The sequence below is a fragment of the Sphaeramia orbicularis genome, chromosome 11 (assembly GCF_902148855.1).
Source record: "Sphaeramia orbicularis chromosome 11, fSphaOr1.1, whole genome shotgun sequence".
NCBI lineage: Eukaryota > Metazoa > Chordata > Actinopteri > Kurtiformes > Apogonidae > Sphaeramia > Sphaeramia orbicularis.
Window position 1 is genome coordinate 48,037,775 of NC_043967.1, and position 19,456 is coordinate 48,057,230.

At 38.0% G+C, this 19,456-nt stretch overlaps 1 protein-coding gene across 1 annotated transcript; it reads right to left on the reverse strand.

The window, feature by feature from the left end:
- Positions 1-697: 697 nt before the first annotated feature.
- nr1d2b (nuclear receptor subfamily 1, group D, member 2b) lies at positions 698-11,376 on the reverse strand. Its single transcript, XM_030147374.1, has 8 exons — positions 10,843-11,376; positions 7,406-7,633; positions 6,369-6,457; positions 5,292-5,436; positions 3,639-4,339; positions 3,214-3,399; positions 2,596-2,806; positions 698-2,276 (listed from the first exon to the last, which is right to left on the reverse strand). Exons 1-8 carry the CDS (start codon positions 10,859-10,861, stop codon positions 2,080-2,082), a joined length of 1,776 nt encoding a protein of 591 aa, XP_030003234.1. The 5' UTR covers positions 10,862-11,376; the 3' UTR covers positions 698-2,079.
- Between the last annotated feature and the right edge of the window lie 8,080 nt (positions 11,377-19,456).

The window sequence follows — 19,456 nt, forward strand, 5'->3', positions numbered from 1 at the left end:
AGTTAGTTGTGACTGACATTCTCCCACAGAGTCCTCAACTTATTTCTAATGTGAAATATATTAAAAAAAAAAAAAAAAAGTCAGTAATAAAATATAGAAGGAAGATCATTATCTATTGATATGTTCAAGTCATGACAAGAAACGAAATTTCTCTACCTGAAAAATCTCCAAAAGCAGGGATGAAAACATGTAAATTCAGTTTTTTAAAGAAGCTCATGATGATGTTAGATGTTGTGCTTATGAGTCTATTTTTGAAGAATAAAAGTAGGTCATGATCATCAGAAAATGTGGGTTTTAATTTGAAACCCATTGAGTTCCAGATGGCCTTTTCAGTGTGGGCTGCAGGGACATGTGGGTGGAGCTACACTGTCGCCATCTGCTGATGGAAAGTTAAAATTACCACAGTCAAACTGACAAACCCTCAGCTGGAGATCAACCAAGGATCTTCTCCCTATCGAGGAATTACAGGAACATGTTCAACCAGGAGTTAACCCTAAATATTCAGAATAAAAAAGGACTTTGTATGTCTGTTTGCGTTGACTAGGAATAGATTAATTGCAAAATGTTGGGAGGAAATGTATTATAAGGTTCAATATCCTGTTAAAACTTCTGCGCAAATATCAAGTTCTGACTGTAACAGATGACAAAGATGTGCTATCATTTAGCAATCAATCAATCAACACTCTAGAACACAAACTGCATTTATAAAATTTATTTATAGATATACAGTCCTGTATGTATGATAGTATGTATATATTTATTTAGAAATCTATGCATACTGCAATCCTTTCACAGAGGAGAACCGAACCACTGGTCAGCAATGTGAACACAATGACAGAAGCTCTGGATATCCACATCAACAGCCACACATTCAGAGTTCAGCAACAGGAAATGAACGCAACAAGAGATGGCACTGAAAGACTCTGCACCAGCAACTCACTGGGACCTCGACTCAATTTACTTAAATGACAATCACTTCAGTGATATTACAATCATATTTTATGTGAATAATCCTCTATTTACTCAATTCAACTACACTATAGTCTGTACACTTTGTAAAAGAAGAAATTAAGTCTTTTCAAGCAAGGTGGAGTTGCTGGTGACTGCGAGATATCCGGTCGATGTTTTTTTGGGGGCATCTAGAGTCCGACAGCAGCGTCAAGTTCCCGACTTGATGCGTAGGTTAAGAAACGACCTGTGCTGAGCAGGCAGGACAGCACACACAGGGATCTGAGAAATACATCTTCAAAGAGAGAAAACTAAAAGAAGGGAAAGTGTTCTTAAGATGCTAAAACAAATCCAGAGAATTCTCAATTCACTGATTCAGTTTCTATTTCCATCTTATGGAAGTGTGACAGAGGCGTCCAATTTGTCAAAATGCCCAAATAATATAGAAAATGACACCAAATAAGCAAGTACCAAAAAATAAAACAAAACTGCATGACATAATAGATTGTCTTCCTTTGCTTCTCAAATTCATTACAATGTGCTGCCTGCTGCTCTTAATACAACATTCTTGGTGACCAAACAAAAAGCTGCAAAAACAGCTTCCACATTCCTCTAATGTTCTGCTTGTATTTTTCAAGAGGGAATCCTCTCATCAGTTCTTCAGTATCCAGGGGGTTTATGTTCACCATTTCCCCTTTATCACACGAGGACAGCAAATATCTAAATTTATGTGTTCAAGGTTTCTTGACTCATTGTTATACAGCTCAAATCAAAAGCAGTCACGTATTGCACTATGAATGCAAAGACACCAGTCTACACTATACAGGAAAGTGCTTCTAACATTTGTACAGCTGCAAACATACAGTATTCTACACACAAACACAAACAACATATACATTAATCAGTGTGTCTGTATGTATACATCATTACCATCACATAGGCAGTCACGCCCTACAGTACAACAGCTTTTTAACGGCTTCTTCCCCCAGGTCATGTCTGAGCTTGAACATTAAAAGGACCCAAAGTCTAATGGGGGAAGAGTAGAGGTGCAGGTGTTGGGGTGAGAAGTTGAAGGGAGGCAGTGGTCCTCCAGTGTCTGGTCATGGTTGTTTCAAGTTTGTGGGGTCAACTTCAGGAATGGACCTTGAAAGCGAGCAGCTGCTCCGAGTGCATGTTGTTGAGGGAGCGCAGGTCGGGCAGCTTAAGCAGCAGCTTGGTGAATATGGCCGACTCGTTGGGGTGGTTCTTCATGATGAGGCTTCGCAGCGCACGGATCAGCGTCTCCTGCAGGGCCTCGACGGAGTTCACATTCTCGATGCCCGAGCGATCTGGAGAACACAAAAATGACAGAAGATTAAAAATGAGACGACAATGAAGATGTAAGTAATATGCCATTTTCCTCCAAAGTGAGGTTCAGAGTGTGAAACCTAAATACGGTTATCGAGATAATGTCATACTGCTGTGTAGAGTCATACAAAACCAGAGAATGTGACAAACTGACATTCAATCATCAACAAAAAAGGATATATTTAGTTTGATACATTACTGTGAAAACAGTATTTAACTACTGGTAGATAATTAATGTTCGCATTTATCCACTCCTGAGGGAAAAGGCTGTGAATATGGAATACAGTCTAATAAATTCACCTGCAGAGACCAGGACCACAGCAGTGAAAAGGCTCATCTCCTCCTCGCTAAGGCCGAGGTTCATCAGCTTCTCGCTGAAGTCGAACATGGAGTTGAGGAGGTCGCCGGCGCCCATGGCCCTCAGAGAATCCATGCTGTACTTCTTCCCACCCAAAAAGGTGACGGTGCGGTCGTTCACGTCGAACAAGGAAGCAAAGCGAACCACCAGCACCTGGAAAAAGGAAGCACAGGGGTCTGTCAGCTGGGCTCCATCAGGACAAAAAACCAAACCCAACCACATACATTCGACATGTACTCCGACAAGTATCCAAGTGTGGATGTCTCATTAAGATGTTTGTGAGTTTTTACCTTTAAAACCTGTCTGATGTTTGCATGTTTTTATTTTTAAGACCAGGCATATTATGTGTTGAACAATGGAACAAAGGAAAGTTCATGATAAAGGCCTGAACAGATTTTACTTTTTTAATTTCACATTTCTATCTTCTAATGCTGAGAAATATGTGTTTTAAAGACACTCCAGAAAAACCCTTTTTAGGGAGAATTTCAGAGACCGTTTTCAAACAATGCTTGCCATTTTTCACCCTGAGGGTCTTAAATGGTTAATGAAGCGTGGCTCACCTCAAAGGTGCCGGCCTTCAGCAGGCTGACCTGGTCGTGCTGGGTCAAGTCTTTGAAGCCGGGGATCTTCTTGGCGAACTCCACCACCTCCCTGACAGCAGGGGTGAAGCTGTGGGAGAACTCCTCCCAAACTTCATGGCCGGACTTCTGAGGGTCCACGTGTGGGGACATGTTCATAGGACAAACCTGATGGTTGGATGGAGGACATGGCCTGTTAAACCTGCTCTGTTCACACAGCAGCAGTGATGTAGCGAACATGTTAGACATTTGCAATAAAACACATTTAGACAGAGCTACAGTAAGTAATGCAAGTTGGAGAAACCCGACTTGTTAACCAAGTCCCTTTCTAAGCTAAAGGTATCGAGTGATGTAGAAGACGTGGTGAAGATCTTATCTCTGACTCCCATCTTCCTGCCTCGTCTTACCAGGTGCATCCGGTTTCCTCCTCTCCACAGGGGCTGGCTGTGGGTCCCGTGAGCAGGGGGCTCTGCTGCCTGAGTTTTGAAGGCTCCGTGTACGTAGGCTGGACAGTGGCTGCTGGAGCTCTTGGACCCTCTGAAGGGACAGCCAATGTCCTCTTGCCCTTGATGGCCCAGAGTGGAGGGGGGGTCCTGGGTTGCCATGGTGACCAGGTTGTTGTGGTGGTTCCAGGCGTCCTGCCTCTCATCTATCCTGTGGTTGGTCACGTTGTTTACAACAGCAGTGTTCTGCAGGGCAGTGGAGGGCGGGGCCTCAGCGGTCAGGTTGCTCTGCTCCTGGTTGTACATGAAGGTCTCCTGATGGGCCCGGGTCACTGAGCCGATCACCTCCTCCTCGCTGCTGTCTGATGCACTGGGCGAGGCCGAGCTGGGGCTGGTATCCATGGAAATGGTGGGCTCAGGGTCAGAGCTGGAATCTGATTGGCTCAAGCAGGGAGAAGAGGCTGGAGAGCAGGAAGGGGCGGGGCCGGCGTCCTCTGAGGTAGGATTGAAGGCGCAGGCTGGCAGCGGTTTGGCGATGGGGAGCGTCTGGCTGCTGTGCAGCTGGTTATGCAGCTGACTGTTGTTCATCATGTTGTTCATGGCACTCTGCATCTCCAGCAGCATGCGCTGTTTCTCCCGCTTCGGGATTCGTCCAAAGCGTACAGCTGATCATGGAGAAGAGATCATTTGAGTGACATTCATCTTGACAAGTTCCACCTGTCAGATCTAATTTCCTGTTTCTTGATTACACTTTACATTAGACACAGGCACACACCTTCTTTACTCAGGTAGAAATACTAACACTCATGATAGGATTCTAGTTTGACTCTGGTAAAAGTAGAAGAACTGACTCAGGACCTTTACTGCAATAAAAACAAACTCTGAAATCAACTAACAGTAAAAAGTGGGGCTTTGAGGGACATCTCTCCCAGCAGTTTATGTGCAAAGTGAAATGAACCTCACATCATATATAATGTGAAGATCTAACGACTATTTAATCATTTACATCATATAAATAATGATCATTTTGTTAAGTCTGTTATTCATTAGCAACAGCCCTTTAAACATCACAGTAGCTTTTCTCATCCTTTTTCGACATTTTACTTTCTTTCATTTCATTGAAAAACTGACTGTACTTGTTTTAACATCTGAGACTACTTCTGGATTTTGTCTTTACACATTACATAATTTTCTTGTTATATCTTTTATATTGGTTTGATCATGACCATATTGTTTAATTCTCATCATCTCTACAAAGGTAAATGCCAAGGGATAATCTTTATTATGTGTTATTGTGCCATTCATTTAGGTTGAAATCTGTTTTGATGTTGAAAAGGTGCCCTCTACATGGCAAATGCCCCTCAGGGGGCAATCCAAGCACTATATTTTGTCATAATCATTATCATTTATTTCCAAGCCGTAATTACACAGCATGCTTTTATGTGCTCTGATGGCGGGTAGGCTGTCATTAAGGAAACTACTTCAACATTTTCCCTGTTAAACATACTGTCCATGGTCTTATTTCACTGTTTACTACTACTTTAATAATAAGCCATTTGCTGGCTGAATAAGGTTATGGTACTGTCTACAGAGGCTCAACGTGCTAAAGACACTCACAGTCTCTGGACATTCCCACCATCAGGCATTTCTTGAAGCGGCACTGCTGGCAGCGGTTCCTGTTTATCCTCATGATGGGGCAGCTCTCATTCTTAAGGCACTTCTTGTATTGGATGTTCTGCTGGATGCTCCTCCTGAAGAAACCCTGCAGATTCACAAACACACATGTACTCTGTATCTTAACTGCATCTATTTGCCTCATGCAAACTCAAATTATTGATATACAATGACACGGAAGTGTGGCAGAGTGAATAATGGAGGAAAACCTCACTCTGATGCATGTAGAGCTGAATTTTTAGTTGAACATATCCGTTCTCTGCAGTGTGTTTGTCAGTGTAACTGCTCCCCACAGCTAACTAGGCCACACAGCAACGTGAGGTATGCGACTATGATGAGCACCTCGTATAAATATGAGGGAGAGTGAACTAGTTTCACTGAGTCTTTGTACAGATGGCTGCACTGCCAGTGACCCATTTCAGCTACAGCCCACTGTCACACACTGCAGAGTGGCAAACACACTCTAATGCATTCAGACTGCATACTCCTCTGGTTCTGGAGTGGATTTATTAAATCAAGGAGTTTCACTATCCAGTCTTCAACAGAAACTTGATTTGCTCATCATCTGTATAAAAGTATCACTTCCTGCCATTTCATTTTGAATAAAAAGTGTCCTACATATAATTAGATTGAAGTCATCTTTGGTTTTCCCAGTGATGATAGAGTTTCATATGTGCTGCTAATGAAAGAGCTTTAATTTTTTCTCAATTAAATAAAAATTGGCTCCAAAAGGTCTGAATGCTAAAAGTTATCAGTTATCCAGACTAGTTTCAACACTGCTCCCATTATGAGTAGGATGTTACACAAATATATTTGCATAATTTTGGACCCATGTTATTACAGTATTTCAATTCTGCAAATAATAGACAGCCATTAATTCATAGAAGAGCATTTCCAGGCAAAAAAAACACTGACTCTTAGATGTTTTACTGTTGTGTCGATTACCTTTAGCAGTAGTAAAAATGTGCCATGTCCTAAACACAGTGACATATTACATGGTGTTTGTGCATTTGTGTTTACCTTGCAGCCCTCACAGGCGTGGACACCATAGTGGAAACCAGAGGCCACATCTCCACACACCTTACACAGCAGCACCAGGCCGTTGATTTCTTATGTTCACACACAAAAACATGTTCCAGGTCAGTTAAAGGAAAACAATCTGCAAGTTCGGCTATGCACAGCTTCTATTTTACTAAACAAACAGGGCAGATAAAGACGTGTGTGCAGCATGATAATCATCAATCTTCAGACCCTGATGTCACACTAAATAAATGAATCAGTGTCCTCAGTCCCAAATGATTAAAAAGTGTAATGAAAGCAAAGGAAACACTTCTGTTCCAGAAGGTGCATTTTTTTTGGCAGTTTTGTCCCTAAAATGTCTAATACGCTCAGAAAATTGGGTTTGTAAGTTAATAATTCATTAAATAATCAATAATATTTTACTACATCTGAGCTCCAATTTAAGTCCTGAAAGTAGAATAAGCTACAAAAATACATAGTAAAGGCATAATAACATAAAAATATACAATAAAATGAAACATGAAATGAATAGAATGAAATGAAGCGTGAGTGTGATACATTTTATTAGTCGTTATTGAGAATTATGATGGTAAATGTTTAAATCTTTCCAGTTAAAAGGCTGTCAGAATGATCAATCTTATAAAACACAGAATACAAATTCAAAACCTAAGTCTTACCCAAAATACATCATATGAATTAATATATTGGCAGATATTGGTGTTAGTATGCAAGATGTCATTTTAAATGAAGGCAGTGGCTGATAATTAAAATGTTTTATATTTAAGGTGTTTTCATTCATTTTTATTGCTTGAATTCATGCTCAATTTAAGATAATGTAATGACGGCCTTAAAACAATTAACCTAATAATGAAAATGATTTCTTTATTCTTCCATCACAAAAGCAGGGACATATAACGACAAAAACAAATAACATCGGTGTCAGTATTGGCTCAAAAATTTTGCAAATAGGGCATTGCTACTAAAACTGCTTCCTCTATTAACTCTAATTTTTTTTTTGAGCTAAAATCTGGTCTTACTTGTGATGCCACATTTTGCAGTGGAGGAGGAGCGTCCCGTCTTCTGGGTCCCGGAGAGGTTTTGGCCTTCAGCGTGGAGTGCGGGGTCAGCCGGCTGACCCAGCTGGCGGCGGCTCGGTGAAGAGCCACGGGGGGGCGAGGCCGACTGGTAGCTGCCGTTGGAGGAGTCGCTGTGGCAGGACTCTGGGCTGGAGGCAGAGCTGGCCGAGCTGATGTAGGCGATGACACCTGAGGATGACCGAGGAGGAGGAAACATATTCAGATCACATCCACATCAGAGCCACGCTGCTGCACGGACTGACCTTTTCCTTCATTACCATGAGTACATGCTGGACTTTAATCTGACTCAGCCCCACAAACACCATCCCTGAGCAGGAAATACTCACTAGAATTAATCTGCTGCTAAAAAACACAGCTTCCAAATTAAACAGAATTAAAGCTGTCCCTTCCATGATTTCAAACTGAGACTGTAAGTCATCTGTTCTGTCTAAGTGTCAAAACTGTGCCAATACAATAACGGGTTTAATTTGAGAATGTTTCTGAATTTTTAGCCGATTTGAGCCTTTTAACATGTAAATCTAGATCTGGAAAAAAAAAAAAAATTGTGCATCTCTTCATTTAGCTAGCTCAATTTTTACATAGATGCAAATGCACTAAAGTCAAAACCATTTTTTCCTTTTTTTCCAAATAGAAATTAATGTAAAAACAAAGCACATCTAACATGACAAAATTGTGCTCAGTTTAATTTTTGCTATTTTATTTGTGTTTTTAAAATACACTGTGAGTTTATCTAACACCTATTTTTACCTTTAAGATAAAATAATCAGGAAATTCACAGTGTTACAACAAAGAGCAAGAACATTTAATGTAAACAAACGTATTTAAGAATTGATAAACTGTAAACTCTGAAAAAAGCTAATTCATAATTTGTGTCTATATGTATGTTTAACTGTATACTTTATTGAAATAAGGCCAGTTGATTCTATATTATTCAATAATTGTAACAGAAGAAAAAACTGTTTTCTTCTCTATATGAATAATTGCTGCAAAACACTACAATGGCCTGATCTTTGAGGAAGTTATCGAGCCTTTTCTTGAGGGTGAAACTGTATATCTTGTGAGCAGTTCTAAAGATTTTATCTGTGCTGGGAACACATGAGCCTGGAGCTGAGTATAACACACAGGTGTCGGGAAATCAGAGGGTATTCACACTCACATTGTTCATTTTGGTCTATTCAATGCACAACGTTGCTGTACTGATGTAGAATTTTCAGGTATCTTCTTTAGTGTGTTTTTTTTTATTTTTATTTTTTACTTTTATTCCTTACATTTTTACACAACTGGCTGTCCTTTTACTTAACGTTTGCTAGTTTAGTTTTAATGCATTTCAGTAATCAATTTTTTTCCCCCATCTCTATAACATCATTTACAATATTAGGACCAAATTCAACCTAAATGAATGCAATGATAACATGCAGAGAAGACATCCATCTGTCATCTGTGATGAAGATGATGTAGAAATCTGCTGTCTGTGACTGCATGATTAAGAGCTTATTTAATCTTTGATAATTTTTGTTTTATGCATGAGCAGCCAGTAGAAATGTCCTTCAATGTTCTACTTTTACATTTCAGATCCCATACTTTTTCACTTCTACTGCAGCAAAGAAGTTGAATAGATTCTTCTGCTTTTACCAGTTGCATTTTTTACTCAAGAATCTGTACTTCTCCTGAAGTAAAGAAAGTACAGACTTTTTGCCTCCTCTGATTAAAAACCAAGTACTGCAATGTTACTATATTCCCGCGGTGCTTCCTTTTTCTTTGTTCAGTCACCATGTATGTCACTACTGAGTCTGCATGAGCTCTATTCATTGCCTGCCCTTCACTGCTTTTTTTTTTCCTGTTGAACCAACAAGCTTAACATAAAGAGGGCAGATCATAATACGCCAGCAGCCTCCTCAGCCAGTAGGAGACGAGCAGACAGGCTACTGCTGCTGCTGAGCCATTTTTTCCCCTTCAACATAGGCTGACCTGATTTCTTCCCTTGCCAGTCTCAATGATTAGGTAAGAGCCATTACATAATGTCAGCTTCAGCAGGGTGTGTATAGTAGGTAGTCTGGCTCATCCCTGCTCCCATTCACATATACAGTCTCCATAACCAATAACCAGTGCATTAAAAAAAAAAAAAAGGTGTTTTATGTGCAATTTAACTGCACGTGTACTGATATAACAGGTGTTAAATAAGCAGACCCTGCATTCCTTAAGTTTACTTCACTGGAAAATACAAGCATGGCTAATGTAATAAAAATATACAAAGAAAAGCACAGCTTTTTGTAGAAAAGATGCATCAATCTATAATATTTCAAGAAAAGGGAATCATTGCAGAAATATAGATTTACACAAACATTTGTATGATGAATAGACGTGGTGTGTGTGTGTGTGGGCTTTAATTTAATCCAATGTGACAAAGATGAAAAATGGAGCACAGAAAATATGTTCATGCTGCATGGGGGACTTTTAACTCAGTGGAAAATTAGTCAGTGAACAATTAAATGAAAAACAGCTTTGTGGTAAAAGAGATACATTTTATAATATATTGTGTAATTTTGATTGTATTTCTACTGAAATTTTTGATAACTCAGATCTTCATTTATATGTTAAATTAAGTTATTTTTTCTCAGTTTGTCATTATTTTAATCTTTATAAAAATTACAAATAAATAAGGTCATAAAAGTTGAAGTCACTGTGTATTGTGGTTGATTAAAAAAAACTGCGGTTAAAATGTGTTTATTTTATATTTTCGTTATCTTTTTCTCTTATGATGAACAAATGTCCTGATTAACACGGTGATTCGAGTATCATATGAACTTGAATGCACCACAGCCTCATACAGTTTTTTTTTTGTTTTTTTTTTTCTTCTTAGTCTTTTCAACACGCCCCCACGTGGAGCAGGCATGTTTTTTCCCCGGGAAAACTGGGTCACCGCGCGCTGCTGCTAGATGCCTCACGTGTATCGGCGGCGAGACCCCACACCATGTTGCTGGGCGAAATTATGCAATGGCTACGTCACTGCGCCACTCAGCCAATCAGCGACGACGCACGGGGAGCGTAAACACAGATGCACATGGCTAGACTGACGGGTCCATGTGAGACGAGACGACTGCAGTGCTGCTGAAGCCAAGTTCTTGGGTAATAACAACAGCCCACTGGCACTCCTAACCCAGTTAATATAAACACACCAGTATCATTTATAACCTTTAACTGATCAAACTGCCAAGGATTTTAAATATTGAACAGAAACGTGCTTGTTTAAATGCTAAAACGGGTCGTGCTACTTTTAAACGAAACCGAATTACGATTAACGGCAGCACGATGTGTTAAAGCCTCTGCAACAAGCTACAACTAACTGTCATTTATAAAAACAGTTCAAACACACTTACCAGCTTTAGTCGACTCCATATCCGTTGACTTTCGGGGCTTTCCTCCTCCTCTGCTACCTCAGTACTGAAGCCGTTTTTCTGTTTTAGTGTTCAGCAACTGAAAAGTCGCTGAATGATCACGGTCGAGAAACTGTCTTTCGAAGCTATAGCATCGAACTTAGCCGCATTTAACTCGCTTTAACAGATACGTTGTGTTGTCAGCTAGCGAGACAATGTTAAACTGGTACAAAAACAACAAAAATTAACCGTACAAACCGAGCTGGTAAGTTTTCAGAGGTGGTTAAAACGACGCCGAAGTGGCAGCAGTTGGTCCCCGGAGGCGGAGGTGGCTTCTTTGGACTAGTAGGAAAAAAAAAAACCAAAAAAAACAAAACACCGGAGCTCGTCTGATACAAAAACCGGCGCTACATCCAGAAAAAAAGCCTATACTTCATTCAGAGACAAGTACGACAAGGGGAACGGTGCGAAAACGGTGCAAGTGTAGTTTTGTGGAGGACCGGTTTCGCAGTGACTGCCTGCTCGGAGCGGCGCTCACCCATGTGACCCACTTCCACGGCTCCTCCTTCTCTACAGCCCCGGTGTCAATGTAACCCACTGACATACTTTCACCAGTCAAAAGTGCACAAAGACTCTTGGTGAATGCGTCCCGTGTCCAACAAAAAAAGCCAAATACAACTTAAGATCATGAACTGTTAGACTATTTTACTCCTTTTAATCTGAATTGAATAAGTACAAAGGTCTGATTTTTCGTTCTTAAAAAGGAGGGCAAAGGTAAACTTCGAATCGTGACAGGGAAGGAAATATTTGGCAGGAGTTTGAAACGAGTGCAGGTTCTTCCTATTGATTTTACATGCTGCAGCAGCTCCTAAACCACGGCTGTCAAACTCATTTTAGTTCAGGGGCCACTTCTTGTTTTCCTAAATATATTTATTGACCATTTTCATTGTTTTATAAGAACAAACAAACAAAAAAAAAACCCATAACACATCAAAACAATCTCTACCATCCCCCACCCACACAATAGAATCCACTCTCAGTGCAACAAAACATACTTGACAGACATAATTGATTATACGGACAGGTCCTTTAAAAATTGCAAAAAAGGTGTCCAAATCTTATAAAAGTTTTTGATCTTTCCTTTAGCCTGGTACGTCAGCTTTTCCATTACCAGGTTCGAAGACATTTCTTTAATCCATTGGTTTGTTGTGGGTCCTTGAATATCTTTCCAGCTCAAAGAAATGACTCGTTTGGCTTGTAATAAACAAAAATTTAAAAGTTTCTTTTTTCCTCCAATTACTTGAAACTGCTCAGGAAAGATGTGCAAAATACAACATTTTGGATCCACAGGGAAAACACATTCTGTAAATTTATAATCAGGGGCCACATTTGATTTGATTTATTTTTTATTTATTTTGAACATGCAAGTAAACAAAAAACAAAATAAAACATTTAAACTCTTAATCTCCCAGATGACTTCAATTTATTAGAAAGACCCTTTTAGATAGTCTTAATCAAAGTCACTTTGTCTCCAAATTTTATTCAAAGTTGCAGCATTTGAATACTGATAAGTTATCATTCTTAGGGAAATCATGGGAAACTCAGATGAAAACAACAATAGATGATGATATATGGGAGGAAATCCTACTTTTACCTTCAAAAATATCCATATGTAACAGATTCAGAGAAATGCAATATTTTATTTTACAGAATGTCTATATATCTCCATATATGTACAGTAAATATACAGCTGGGGCCTCCCCAGACTGCCCCAAATGTAAAACTATTTTAGGGACAAGACTTCACTGCCTCTGGGAATGTGAAAAGATTCAACAGTTTTGGCAAACCATATGTGTTGAGGTTAGTGTGGTCATTAAGCACCAGGTACAGCCTAATCCATTATTGTGTCTATTTGGATGTATCCCTGAATCATTGAGAACACATAAGTATGCTGTTCAGTTTTTGTTTATGTTGGGCCAAAAGGCTGTTATGACCAAATGGGTTGGAGAAGAACCTCCTTCAATACATCTGTGGAAGTCTTTGATATCAGACTATATTTCTCTGGAAAGACTAAGATTTTATATTAACAATCAGAAGGACGTCTTTACAGCAAAGTTTGGAAAAGTGTTGGAATATCTAGGAACTCAGACTGCAACTACATGAAATAGACTTCATAGGAACTTTTGAGATCAGCGCTGTGGACATATTTTGGATCTGCCTTACATTTCATACAACCTGTATGTACTGTGCTGGACTGGATAATTTTGAAAATGTTCAATAAAAAGAATGTTAAAAAAAAAAAAACATTTAAATGGACAGAATCTATCTTCAGCACATACAAGTCTGAATTTTGCATGGTCGAAAAGGAGTAGGAAGAAGTCTAAACTTATTTAATCCTACCCCTCAGTGCTTTTACACCTTTATCACTAACTTGATAAAAGAATCAATACTATTTTCATAATTTTGGCATCGAACCACAACAGATACACAATGCAGTAACTGAATTATATACAACAATATGATCATGGCAGAACAGTCATACAAACAGACTCAACAATTCAACCATTTTCTTCAATAATTCCAGCAGATTTATCAGTACAACATCCTCCATAAACAAACAGGCCTCATTGTCATTATTAAATACTGTACCTCTCAAGAATCATTTTTTTTTATATCTTTTTTTAAAACTGAATTATGTTTGGTATTTGTTTTATCTCCACACACAATTTGTTCCATAGTTTTACTCCACAGATGGTGATACAGAAACTTTTTAACGTAATGCATACTTTATGAATTTTTTATTTTAACTTTCCCTTTAAATCATAGCCTCCCTCTCTTTCACAAAACATTTCTTGAATATTGCCCAGCAGTAAGTTATTCTTTGCTTTATACATTATTTAAATAGTTTTGAATTCCACAAGGTCAACGAGTTTTAAAGTTTTAGATTGGAAAAATAGTGGATTTGTGTGTTCACGAAAACCAACATTGTGAACAATTCTTATTGCTCTTTTTTGCAGTATAAAAAGTCTTTGTAATGAACTTGCATATGTATTTCCCCATACCTCCAAACAGTAACTTAAATAGGGTAAGATCAATGAATTATACAAAATCTGAAGTGATTTTTGATCTAATATCCCCTTTGCTCTGGCCAGGACTGAGATGCTTCTGGATAGTTTGTTTTGTAGATATTTTATGTGAGGTTTCCAGCAAATTTTATCATCAATTATCACTCCAAGAAACTTGTTTTGATTCACCCTTTCTATATCTACACCCTCTATTTGTACATTCATCCTAATATGATACAAACTGGGCCGGACCAGTAAAATAATACAAATGATAGGATAAGAACTTATAAATAATGTCAACTCCAAAGTTTTCTCAATGTTTTTGAGTGGAAAAAAGTAAAATTCTGGAATGAAAATGTTTACATTTACAAACTGTGCTTGAACATAATATGAACAAATATGAACAACCTGAAATTCTTACGAAAAATAAGTGCAATGTTGACAATATTATGCCTTAATTTATCATTTATACGTGTGCATCACAACATACAGATCACAGTGGATCTACAAATACACAAAAAAATGTAGTAACAGGCAGAACATTGTTAAAATTCCACATTTCAGACATGTTTGTAAAAGGCCAGTCTGTAAATGTAACCATTTTTGTGTAATTTTACTTTTTTTACACTAAAACAAAGAGGAATATTTGCAGTTTTTATTATTTATAGGTTATTTTGATAGTATTTTACTGGTCTGATCCACTTTAGTTTGAATTGACCTAAAATGATTTGAACACCATTGATTGTTAATTTCTTCGGTGTAATTTTTGCATTTTACAAATTCACCCCACGGGCCGGATTGGACCCTTTTGTGGGCCGGTTTTGGCCCCCGGGCCTCATGTTTAACACCTGTGTCCTAAACTATGGAACAATCTGCCTCTCCATATCAGACTGGCCTCCTCTCTGTCTGTTTTTAAATCCCTTCTTAAAACCCATCTTTTCTCCTTGGCTTTTGAAACCATGTGAGATGCTTGAAGGTACTATCTTTATTGTATTGTTTTTATTTAGTAGCGGTTTATTGTTCTTATTTATCTATTTTATTTATTTATTTAGTTGTTTTTAATTGTATGGCTTTTTAATCTATCTTGTATTTTATTCTTTTACTTGGTTTTATTTATTCTTCTGTATAGCACTTTTTCCTTTTTGTACAGTTTCTATGTCTTTAAATCTATTCTGTATTTTATTCTTCTATTTTGGTTTTAATTATTCTTCTGCACAGCACTTTGGTCCACTGCGGTTGTTTTAAAGTGCTTTATAAATAAAGTTGGATTGGATTTACATGCTATAAATCAAGCTTTATCAGTGTGAATAAGATTTTGCGTAAGTTGTAGGTATTTATTTTTATATAGGTATTTTAAAGTTTAATTTTAGATGTATATTTTTACCGATTTTAAATTAGCCTTAGTTTTAGTCGTTTTTAATGTATTCATTTATTTATTAGTTATTTTTTTTATTCATATGGCAAATACGGGTCCTCAGAAACCAGTTTTGTTCTCTTCTTTGTGATGGAATGAGAAATAAAACTCCTTTGAATCCTTTTGAATCCTTTGTCTCTTGCCCAGGTCATCGTTCATCCTCAATAGTTTTTTGAAGTTCAACTGGACTGATTATTAATAAATATAATAAACAACACATTTTCAAGAACAAAACCAGTCCAGTAGAACTTAAAAAAATCTACTAAGGGTGAATAAATGTTGTTATTTTGCAAGTATTATGTTGAATTCAGTTTTATCTGTAAACGTTTAAAGATCCACCGTGTAAGATTTAGGGTCATTTAAGATGGTATAATTGCAGAAATGTAATGTGCAACTTTCAAAATTAAGTAAAGGCTCATGAAATCTATTCTAAAGCAAATTTTTAGAATAATCCAACCACTAATCATTGGTTGAAAACATATAAATACAAAGAGCAAAAAATAACTTGCTACTAGTCCCTATCGGTGCCTAAAATCAGTATTACTTTCAACAGGACAAAGGGTAAAAGGATATTCTGCCATGTATTTAACTTAATTCTTCTCCCTGAACATTCAAAACAATAGAGAGGTCAGTGTCATTCCATGATGCTTCCAGTAATAGGCAGAGCTTCATCACAAGCTTCTCCAAAATGCTGTTTCTTGTTTTAAACCACACACAGTGCAGCAGGATTTTGCATCCGGTCTGACGTTCAAAACATTCCCCATCACCCTAGATCCCCTTGGAACTGTGGTGTCCTCAACGAGAACAATGTGTTCAGAAGTCAGGCTTCCTCTTGGCCGTGTCCATTTTTGTCTCTCCTGCATAATAAGTAGGTCCTCCAACTCCATCTGCTCTAAAACAGTCCAGCCGTGTACTGTATTTGCATGATAAACAACATCTAAAAGCTAAGAGCAAATAAACCACTGTGAATAGCATTCTGCTTTTTTTTTTTTTTTAATTCTGACTACAAGCTTGCTTTTATGTACAGACTTAGGGAACTTTCATACCTTAATAGCTCTGGCTAGGCTTTCAGATTTGTTTTTAGTTTACTGTGAAGCATATGTGTAGGTGTAAAACCTCTCCCACACCACAGGATCTGATCTTTGATCTGGACAAACAAGGCCATTAGTCTGAGTCAAAGTGAGTCATGGTTTACTTCTCTTGCAGTGTGAAAACACTTTTTGAATGGTTCAGATTTTCAGACCATTAGGAGTTACCTTTGCAGTATAAGGAGAGACTACATATAAGAAACATGAGGTGCACGCATGAAGATGATCACAAAACGAAGGTGAATTTGTACTCTGGAAGCAAAAATAACTGAACATAAAAAAATGGGTTCCTTGGTATGGTCTTTCAGCTGAGAAAATGTCCTCAAAGGAAAGTTAGACAGACAGACAGACAGACAGACTTTATTGATCCCAAACTAGGAAATTGTAGTGCAGCAGCAGTGTGACAAACACTAAAAATATGATACAAGAATAAAAATAGAACACAAGAACAGACAGACTATACATAATAAATTAGAACTATAAAAAACAGAACTGGCAGAAAATCTGGACAATCAAACAGTGAGGTGCAACAATGAACTGTAATATTCATTCATTCATTATCTGAACCCACTTTATCCTCACTAGGGTTGCTGAAGCCTATCCCAGCTAGTTATGGGCAAAGGTGGGGGTACACCCTGGACATGTCGCCAGTTCATCACAGGGGCTTATGGGCAATTTAGATGAACCAATTAACCTATCAGTGCATGTGTTTGGATGGTGGGAGGACGCCAGAGTACCTGGAGAGAACCCACGCAGACATGGGAGGAACATGTAAACTCCACACAGAAAGGTCCAATCCCTGTGGGACTGGTGTTGGAATCGAACCCAGGACCTTCTTTTATGAGTGCTATCCACTGCACCGCCTAAACTGTAAAGTGCAAAAGTAAAATGGAATGTCGAGCCCAAATAGGGTTAAGCTTCTTGCTTTGTCATATTTTTGTCCACATTGGATCTGGAGCTACGGTAGCCCATGTTACCCTTAAATTGTATTGGATTGTATAGTTAGTCAGCTTGCCTCTTAATTTAGCCAACTAGTGCTAATTAGTGTGTTTATATATGGTGTGAACTTGACATTACTTTAATAGTGGTTCTGATGTTGCGCACCCTAAACCATCAAAGGATTTGGTGATGCTACCAACTTGCTTAATTTGCTAATATTAACGTTATTTTGTATTGGATTGTGTGGTCTATCAGTTAGCCTGCTAATGAAGCCAACTAGTGCTAATTAATGTGTTTATTCATGATGTGAATCTGACATTACTGTAATTGGGTTTAATTCATTACTGTGGGTTTCCTCCAGGTTCTTGAATTTCCTGTCTTTTTTTTTTTTTTTTTTGATCAATTTTTTATTTGTTTTCATTGTGCATCTCAGAAGTACAATACAAAAGAAAAAGAAAGAAATTCACATTTTATAATACAAGATTCTGTGACACACAAAGTATAATCCCCACCACCCCCCCAGAACCAGTGGCAACCCCTATACCAACCCAGTCTGGATCTCAGAATACAAAAAACAACTAATAAAGACAGATAAAGACAAATACATGTATACAGATGAAAGAGAATATAATTTACAGATATAAACAGAATAGTGATCAGGAAAGTCACAGACAATTATGTTGCACTCTTTCTTTAACCATAAAATAAACACCATCCCACATACTAAGCGTTTTTCGACTGGCTGCATGCATCCGGGCCACTGACCTCTCCATCATAACTATGTCTAGAAAATAATTTATCCATTGTTGCTGTGATAAAGTATGAGGTGGTTGCCATCTCAATGCCAGCATTTTCTTGGCTGCAGTGAGAGCACCCCATAATATACGCCTCTGCTGAAGAGAAAGTTCTACGGTAGAGTCATCTAATTTCCTCTGTCATGAAAAACAGGTGTATATAGGATTATTCTCCTGTCAGTACCCATGACCAGTGCCTAAAACAGCAGCCCACTCCTCTTAACCCTTTCATGCATAGTGGTCACTACAGTGGACAGTTAGCTTTACTCTTGTATAGTCATGGGTTTTGTTGTTTTACTTCCATATTAACCAACACAGTGGACACTTATGCATCATGTCATAAACTGCAATTCATACCGTTATTGTAACTTTGCTGTTCTTGATTGGTTCTTGAGTGGAAATCAATTGTTAATATTTATTTTTTGCATATTATCTCCATGAAGTGAGTAATAACTAGTATTAGAATATGTTAAAATGTGAGAAAACATCAGATTAGCTGCATTAAACATGGTTTCATTTCACTGTTTTCATATCACTTTATGATATTGGGTTTTAAATACATGTTTCTTTGCTTCAAGAATAAAATTCATGGTGTAGCTGAGTGGACATTTTTGTAACTCCATGAAAAACAGGTTGATTTAAAAAAAAAAAAAAAATTCAATCACTTTTTTTTTTTTCATGCCTAAAGAGGAATAAAAACACTCAGGAAAAAAAAAATCTTGATTAAGGTTCTCATCATTCATGCATGAAAGGGTTAATGTCTTAATACTAATGCTAAATATTGTGTGTTTATTAGGCTGAGTTAACTGCAGAGAACGAATTTCCCTTCAGGGATATTTTAGTGAGTTAACCTTTAACCTTAAACAAATCCATCAAAGGCTTTTTATGTTACCCAGCCTTTTAGCATAGCATAGCTTCTTTATCCAATGTTCACATTAACTGACATTGGATTGTATGGTCTGTCAGCTAGCCTGCTGATTTGGACAGCTAGTGGTAATTAGTGTACTAATATGAGAAGCTGAATTTGCTGTTATCAAACATAACTGTGTGTGTTTTAACATATATCAAGTATTTGAACACACTTGGTGGCAGTAACATGGTGAGTCTCCCGTCACGCACGACCCTCACGTACAATTGTGGGGACCTAGTTTCCAAAAAAAAATGAGTTGCTGACAGTCAAAATGCCAAAATAGAGGCTTGAAAACAGCAGGTCACCAGCCAGTTGGTGATGTCACAGAGGCTGCATTCACTCGATACTGTTTCTATGTCTATATTATCTGCTGTCTGTGGTCTAAATAGCATATGGATTGAACTACT